This window comes from Brachionichthys hirsutus, chromosome 6 (assembly GCF_040956055.1).
Source record: "Brachionichthys hirsutus isolate HB-005 chromosome 6, CSIRO-AGI_Bhir_v1, whole genome shotgun sequence".
NCBI lineage: Eukaryota > Metazoa > Chordata > Actinopteri > Lophiiformes > Brachionichthyidae > Brachionichthys > Brachionichthys hirsutus.
The window spans coordinates 2411368-2419750 of record NC_090902.1 but is presented as its reverse complement, the minus strand read 5'-3'; the positions used below and the strand labels follow the sequence as shown (position 1 = coordinate 2419750).

The following is an 8383-nucleotide window of genomic DNA, read 5'->3' as shown; positions in this document are numbered from 1 at the left end:
TGTCTGTCGAGTTTTGTTCTGAAGGAGACAAGAGGGAATGGAGAATGGAGGCAGGAGCGCTGCCATAGATGTGATTAGCATCCAGGACTATTTATGAGGTCGATAGGAGTCCTCCGACTTTCAAAAGGTGGAACCTGAGGTGCGTTCCAGGTGAAACTTCCCAAAGGGGGGGGGCAAGGAAATTCAGACTTCCCCTTTTAACTGGACTGCACCATGAACCTGGAGCCAACAGCTGGTTAGCTTAGCTCATCACGACGGAATTAGCCCGGCATGTTGCTCCACACAGCCTTCTTTTTTCCAGTCTGTATGGAAAGCTGCTTTTCCAGAGTGAGCGTGAACTCAACGTGACCCCATTTCTTTAGCTGCATCCAAAATTCCAGAGGCCTCATTCCTTGAAAGCATGGAGCATCTGGACCGTCTGCACATGTGACATCCTGTTACAGGCTACAGCGGTGCTAATGATCCAATTTGACAAAAACAAAAAACTGTGAACAAATAAAAGACAGCAAGCAGATTCATAAGCTGATGCATCAGGACAGCAACCGTCTGTTGAGAGCAGCGAATGGGGAAAGTGACATGGAGACAATTAGCCGAGCTGAATTCATGAGAATAAAGAGGCTCATTGTTGGGACGCCGTCACCAGGCGCACACACACAGCTGATAAAAAAACCCATTCCACAGTATTCTCATCTGCAGCCTGCAAGGCAAATTCTCTCTTGTGTTTTTTGTCTTTACACCTATTGTTGCTGATTATGTTGGTGAAAAGTCGTCTTTTGTCTGCGTGACATGTGCATGCACATGCGTGTAACGTTGGGCTAGAAAATCCTCTGGGAACTGGAGGGGTCTCTGAAACACAAACACACAGAGGCATGGAGCAAAGGGATTAAAACAACAATGGAGCGAATGACGGGCACGGACACAAAAATGACCCGTCTAAAGGCCCGCCGTCGCCGACCCACGGAGCTCATGGCGAAGTTTACGACTGTACGTAAAACTGGGTTCAGCTTTCAGAGCCACGGACTATTTCTGACCCGCTTAGATTTGTTAAAACAAAAAAAAAAGTCTTTGCCAAACCAGTTTTAAAGATTTGATGTTGTTTGAATAGGATTCCTTTGTTATGTCGCCAGGAGCAGATGTTTGAACTGTTAGGACGGAATCTCACGTATCTGGTAGGCAGGAGTTTTTATTGGCCTTGAAAAAAGCTTTGACAATTAAAAAACAGAAAGTAGTAAAATAAATATAATAAAAGCAGTTGGATCTAAATAGATTAAATTAAATACAAATACGAGTGCAGAGAATAAGATGCTCTGACTTCATTTTAAAGTTGTTCCACTTATAAAACGCAGTCTTGTCTACATCTGTCTAAACATGTTCGACAGTTAAAGATAATGCAACATACAAGGAAACATAAATCTATGAAACCTTTTTGTCCGGGAGGTGTAAGAGAGAAAAATGTGCCAAAGATTAATACGAATCTTTCGGATTAGTTTGGGTGTAACGCGAGCCAAATTGATTCATGCTGCTGCGATTAGAGGTTTAATTTCCTGCCGTTGCAGATTCTGCCTGCTGGAGCCTATTTCCAGCTGGCGATGGGTGAGAGCCTGGGTACACCCTGGACGAGTCGCCAGTCCATGTCAGGGCCACACAGAAAGACAGACACCCACTCACGCTCATACTGTTTCTAGTGACCAATTCACCGAAGCTGCATGACTTTGCTGGAGAACCGGGAGAAAATCCACAACGATGATTTTTTTGAGTAATAAAAGCATCAAAATGAGTTGTGTTTTGACAGAGCCCGCCACAAACAGAAGCCTCTCGCGTCTCGTAAAGACGACAAGGTGCGCTTCCGTCGCCTCAAACTCTTCAGGCCCACTCAGGACAAGCTAAGTGGACAAGGTTCCAGTTTCAACGCTTCATCCCGGGAGTTGGGCCACTCGACCGGTGAGGCTCGTCACACGTTCATCCCGATGACTTTGATCCCGTGAGCGTTGATGTAGGTGAGGAGGACCTTGGAGGAGGACCTTGGCCCGCCTGTCGATGACATCAATCAACTTGTCGATGCCCTGCCGGCCTCCCTGGCTCTCCCAGTAGTTCTGATCCAGGAAAAGAGACTGGAGGAGCTTTTCCCTCAGCCTCATGCTCCTCAGCACCAACACGGCCTCCTCTGGGAACCTGGAGAGCAAGGAAGGAGTACAACTACTGACTTCTAGTTTCAGGTTCGCGTCTCAGAGGCGAAGGATGCTCAGCGGACACAGCTGGCTGTCGCTGGGCAAACACGTGAACTTGCTTGCTTACACAAGTGCGTTTAGCCGCCAGAGTGGGAGATGCTGCTTCTCAGCTCGTCTCAATTGAAGAACCAAAGTAGATCAATGCAGGGATAAAAGGATGCAGCTCGGCTTTTCACGTGAAGACTTTATGCGGCATGTTGCATAATTGAAATGTGCCGGAGATAAGATGTAAAAAAAAAGATCTACAGAGGATTTTCAGGATTAAGAAAAAATATATATTTTCATCTCTGCATGATGTATCCCAAAATTAAGTGATAACTCAAAGCATTTACCGGTAGATTCATTTTCTTTGAATGCCTTGAATCCTTTGAAATATTGTCCTTTGTCTCATTGAAAACTGAACTGAAATTAAAATTCATTCATGCATTCATTCATTTTGCCTCAGCCTCTGATCTGAATACCAGAATAGAAGCTTCTTTCAAAGCGGGATACATGCACAGCATCAGCTGTGGTAAAACTAAAGATTTATCAAAGGAAAGGTAGAGAATTCTGACTCCATACTGTGTGGTTTGGGATTACTCAAGGTCCACAAGGAAAATGCCACCGCAGCTTCTAAATTCATATCCAAAACAGGAAATACTCCACAGACGGAGGCAGAATCACGTTTCCAATAAAATATCGACCTCTCTAAACTATGACCCAAATGGATCAAAGGAGGATTTTGGATGCAAAACGCTGACCTGCAGACATCGGGATGAATCTGAAAACCTCTGAACAAAACAGAACAGACTGTCTATTAATACTTCGGCCAACATGGAATCCTTGATTTTGGAGACTTGAAAGAACAATCTTCAGACAGACTCCTGAGGTGCCTTTGACCTCTTATCTATGTTCTGACTGACAAGTTCTTTTTTTCATGCATCTGCTTTTCAATTTCACAGAGCGTTAACAAAACCACAGGTAACAGCATGTCGTTGTTGTTTTTATTTATTATTATCTACTTAAACTTACTCTTTGATTCCTTCCAAGAGCCTGAAGTCCAGGTTGTCCTCGTTGCGGTCAAAGAACGCCCTGTTGTTGGTGAAGACCAGGCGTCTGGGCTCGTGACTCCTGTGGATGATATTTGTCAGTTTGACGAGGCTCGGGCCGCCGCATTCGGCGTGGTGGCCGAGTTCCACGCACGAGTCTTCCCGCCTGGGTCTGAATCCACAGCAGCTCTGATCCAGACGGTCGTGGATCTGGAAAAGAACATTTCTGCAAGGATTACTCGTGGCGGTTGTGTCAGGAAATAAAGACACATTCACCAATTTGATCCTATGAGCTCTCAAACAGAGGAGCAGGAGATGAAGTCCTGCTTATGGTGCGTTTGGGATTATTGGAAAAATCAGAGCCCAACTGGGAGATTCCAGGTGAACGCAGAAACATGGATAACGCTACAAAAAGATTGATGGTTAGAAACGTTCTGCTAATTCTTGTGCTGCAAGTCAGTGTTTTAGCATTTGTAGGTAGAACACCAGGGCGAGGAGTCTTGAACAAAATCCGTTTTTCTATCTACTTCTTCTCCTTCTTTGAAGAAATAATCATGGTTTATAAAGGAATTGTGTGGGATCTGTGGGGGCATTGTGATTTCAGTACCTGGGGAGTCTAATCACAAGAACAGCTGGGGTCTGCCGGTGCTTCATTACTGAAAACACCAGACAATAAATGATTCATATCCACTCATGTTGACAGGAGTGTTTGTATGGCCTGCTGACCCCGAACAGCACAATATGAATTATTGTTTCACAAGGACAACAGGAAGTAGAGGAAGAAGAAGAATGGAAGATGAGACATTCTGATCTCACTGGATGATTTTACACTCCAGAGAAAGTATTGCCCCATTTCCTCGTTATTATATGTAACCCCCCCCCCCCAAGATCAGAAGTTTGATTTAGACACAGCATGATGTACCTCTGAGGAGATGTAATCATTTGTTTGTTTTCAGTTTATCTCTGATTACACACACACACACACAAGACAAAATATACAAGATAAGCTCCAGACGTGATCTTTTGAGAAAGGTGGAATATATAAAATGTGTTTTCATTTTTCAGACTGATTTATTACCTGCAACAGGAAGTCAAACAGCGCCAGTTTGCTCCACTCATAATGATGAACTGTGCTGCAGCCGGAGTCAGGCTTCGGGCTGGTGTTTTTGTACCAACATCGGTGTTTCAGGGCGCTCTGGTATTCCCCCCACGTCAACTTCACCGTGGACCGACCTGCAATGAGGCCTTCTGGGTAGAGGGATGCATCCCATGATGCCACGGGACAGGACTGGCCTCCTAAAGTGGGAGGATAAAAGGGTATATGATCAATTTTCCGCAAATCTTGAGTCTGGTCTGAGTTTTAAACCTTTACATTTATCTTGTAATAAAAAAAAATCTGAGATCCAACAATTAAGTGCAAAGACTTGCTCATGCGACACTTTTTTCTGGTACATGAGAAAAGAGTCAGAGGCACCAAAGAGCAGAAAGAATCCTCTATTTCTCACCCAAGACGCAAAACTGGCTTCATATGAGTTTAAACCAGACCTATTTTATCATTTGAGGTAGCGTAAAAGAGATGTTTTTTTTGCTCAGCAGTTAGTTATGAATGGATTAATGGTAACATTTGGATGAGCGTGCTCAGTGGCACCCTGCTGAGCGTTTGGTGCAGTTCTTTGTCTATCGTTAATAACTCTACAGCCCCAGAACATGGATCTTTTCTTTTCTGAACTGCGCTTTTATGGTGCTGAAAGCTGAAGGGTTGCTGAGTGATTTTCTCCCACAATGATCACAGTTTTATCGATCAGGTCAGCTCTTTCAGCTCTTTTGACTTCAAAACTGTGTTTTTTAAATGTTCCTGGAGGGGCTCTTGTTTCTGGCTGGCCTTTACAGGAAGTGGCTGATACACAGATTCGAGCACAAATGGACTTTCAGCACGTGGTTGCAAGCAGGCTGTTGGATTATCATCACAGCATCTGAGCACTCAGACATATTTAAATGGATTCACCTTCAGAAACAGAACACGTGTCTAATGTCCCTTCGCCGAGACGCGTGGGTAACCAGATGAAGTAACAAACCGACCTCAGAATGTACACTTTAGATTCTTCCTCCCCCCAAATGAATTCCACTTCCAAGGCAGAAAAGAAACCAATCAAACTAGGTGAGTCATTCCCCCCCAGACAGTCATCCTGACCTTCATCGCTTGCTCTGATTCGCTCTCCCTCCCTCCCTTGTCTTCATCGTCAGGGATCCGCAGCAGAGGCACAGTTATATGGATGACCTTGGCTGAACTTTGACCTCTAATCTGTTAACATACCGTGCAAAAAGCTGAATTTCCTGCTCACGGCCGGTAACGTCCTATTGAGGCCCAGCACTCTGTCCAGATGGAAGGCGAAGACCTCGGCGGTGTCCACGGGGCTGCTGATGACTCCACACTGCGCTCCGCATATGGCGCGCAGCTTTGTGTGGTTTGGGTTCGTAACTAAGCCGCCTGTGTCGCCCTCAAATATCAGAAAGGACGGAAAGCCTCCATGAGAAACTTCTTTGACGCGCAAAATTTTGGCATCCGCTAGAAAGCGCATGGATTCCACGTCCCGTGGGCTGAGCCACGGCGGTGCCCTCTGGCTGTAAATGCGAATAGAACTACCGGACGAGTCTGTGTGTTCATTTATGTGAAATGTATGCGTTATATCCAAAGATTTATATTCCACATCCCGTGTTTCCCCCAAGGAAGCAAAGTTGTGCTTAATTTGGCCCGCGTCCCGCTCCAAGGCGGCGCGTCGGCGCTGCGTAAAAGCTGAATCAGCTGGCTTCGTCCTTCTCACTTTTCTCCGAAGTTTCGGCCTGATTGTACCTCGAATGTTTGCAGGTTTCAAGCGCTTGGACTTCAGGGTTATGTACACCACGTCGAACCGCGTGGGGACCCCGAAGCTGGCACCAGCCTGTAAATCCACGGGATCCTGCTGCTGCGCATCGCCGACGTCCAAATGATACAACCCACGGGTGTTTCGATTCTTGATTTTGTAAATCCTTCTGTCCCGGCGATGCTGAGAATGTCCCACTCGTGAAACCGCAAAAAGCAGATAAAGGACGCACGCGCTGCCGATGATCAGAGTCGTTTTTGGAAGAGAACACTTTCGGAAAATGCCGGTCGGTTTTAGAAAAGAGAAGCAGAGACCGGGACAGCGAGATTTCCCCATTAGAGTTTATGATATTGTCATTGTTCCATGTCTGCTTTTTTTTATGGTGCGACGACCTCCAACTAGGAGGAGCTCGCAACTTCCAAAGTTGGATGTGGAAGGAAGGAAGGGTTTGCGGTCACATTACGCGCGGAGAGAACCTGTGGGCATGGTCGGGCTGGGAACGCGCATGCAGCTCAGTGGATTCTCCGCATTAGTACACCCACGAGGATCTCAGAGACTTCAGAATGTTCTGATGCTTTAGTCCACGAAGGAACAAAATATAAAGTTATAAAGTTGCTCCCATGCCGATATGTGGGAATATCATATAACAGAGAAAAATGGTTTTACGCACAGTGGCGTCTTTCGGGGACGCTGCGGACTATATGTGGGTGTTATTTTGTATAAATTAAATAGATGCGTCAGAGGCCAATGTGTGGGTTCATTACGCGGATTTTAACGTGAACCGACGGTCACCCTTGATCCATTACGCTCCCACGCGTTTAAAGCGACATCTGCTGGAACTCTTAAGTTTTCTCTGAGCAGCCTGTGGAGACAAAATTGATTTAAAAATAAGATTCCCGCACAGCTACAGCATGATATACAACCATTTAGCATAAGCTAACCTCCACCCTTAAAATAATAAATTTATTATTTAAATATTGGTACAGATTTGTGGCTAAGAAGTTGACTATTTAAACGCCAGATGGAGTGATGAGGTAATTGGCAGCACCTGGTTGGGAGTCAGGCCTCACCTGGGCAGACGCGTGGCTGTGGACAGGTCGATCTTTAGTTTTAACATGGTTTGGGTCAAATACATGCACACATCGATTTTACTGGTCTTATTATTCATGGTGAGCTGCCATAGGAATGAATGCAGCACGGAAAAAGGTACGCTAAATTCAGCTGTGACGACGGAGAGGTGTCCGGGAATCCGCCATCAACCATTTGTTTGGTTTGAAAATTCTTTCAGGTGCAAGAAGTGAGGAAAATGCCAGCAAACATAAAATGTTTGAGTCGAATTTTAGCTCAACCAACCTGAGCCATTTTGCCTATGGGATCACTGCAAGTGTGTTTTCGGTGGTCCTGTATGGAAGCAACCTTGTTCCGGTGAAAAAAATTGAGATGGGAGACGGTAAGCACAAAGCGGATGCAATATCTGACGTTCAAAATGTTTGAAGGACTCACTGGCTGCTGCAGGAACTCTCATCACCTGTGTGCTGTTCCCTGCAGGTATGTTTCTCCAGTGGATAACCTGTGCGTCCATATGGGTCGTGTCTATGATTGGAAACCTGTTGCTTCAGTCTCCTAAATTCTACCCTTTGGCGATGGTTGGAGGCGTCCTCTGGGCCACAGGTACTGTCTCCTGGAAGCAAAAGTTCCTAAGCTCGCTTCATTTAGTTTAATCGAGTCGCCTCCGGGACGGCTGTGGGTTCTAAACGCATCGTCCTTGCTCTTCCTGTCATCGACAGCGAATCTAGCGGTCATTCCAATTGTGAAAGCAGTAGGCCTCGCTGTTGGCGTTTTGATTTGGAGCTCTACAAACTTGCTGATGGGCTGGGCGAGTTCAAGGTGAGCCGGGTCGCCGCGTCTTCTTCCACCCAGATTGGAAAATAAAGATGGTGTGAATTTGATCATGGGCTGGCTTCTCTTCTTGCAGATTTGGCTGGTTTGGGATCACTCCGATTGAGGTCGCCAGGCCGGTGCTGAATTACTGTGGAGTCGGGATGTGTTTGTTCAGGTAAAGCGAAAGGCAGCAGCGCTAAATGTAAATTTTTATCTTTACTTGGCCAACGTGTCATTTGGGTCAAAAGTGCTGATGGGAAGGTGACGCCCAAGTCTCTGCGTTTCTGGAGTTTGAACTTGAGTGTGTCCAGACATGAATTGTCCTCATTTGCATACTTTAATATCTTGTAAGAGCAAACTGTTGAAATATGTTGGGGAATCTGTG

General features: G+C 45.7%; 2 protein-coding genes across 2 annotated transcripts in view; one reads left to right on the top strand and one right to left on the bottom strand.

Moving 5' to 3' along the window:
* Positions 1-1951: 1951 nt before the first annotated feature.
* Positions 1952-6453, bottom strand: gask1b (golgi associated kinase 1B). Its single transcript, XM_068740587.1, is given in 5 exon segments — positions 1952-2023; positions 2025-2172; positions 3240-3466; positions 4335-4552; positions 5571-6453. Coding segments are annotated over 5 exon segments (1548 nt in total).
* Positions 6454-7557: 1104 nt separating this feature from the next.
* The window catches only part of etfdh (electron transfer flavoprotein dehydrogenase), a 3052-nt gene continuing 2226 nt past the window's right edge, over positions 7558-8383 (top strand). The window contains exons 1-4 of the mRNA XM_068740655.1: positions 7558-7567; positions 7666-7788; positions 7905-8004; positions 8093-8153. Coding sequence (XP_068596756.1) covers positions 7558-7567; positions 7666-7788; positions 7905-8004; positions 8093-8153 — 294 coding nt within the window. The remainder of the gene's footprint in view (positions 7568-7665; positions 7789-7904; positions 8005-8092; positions 8154-8383) is intronic.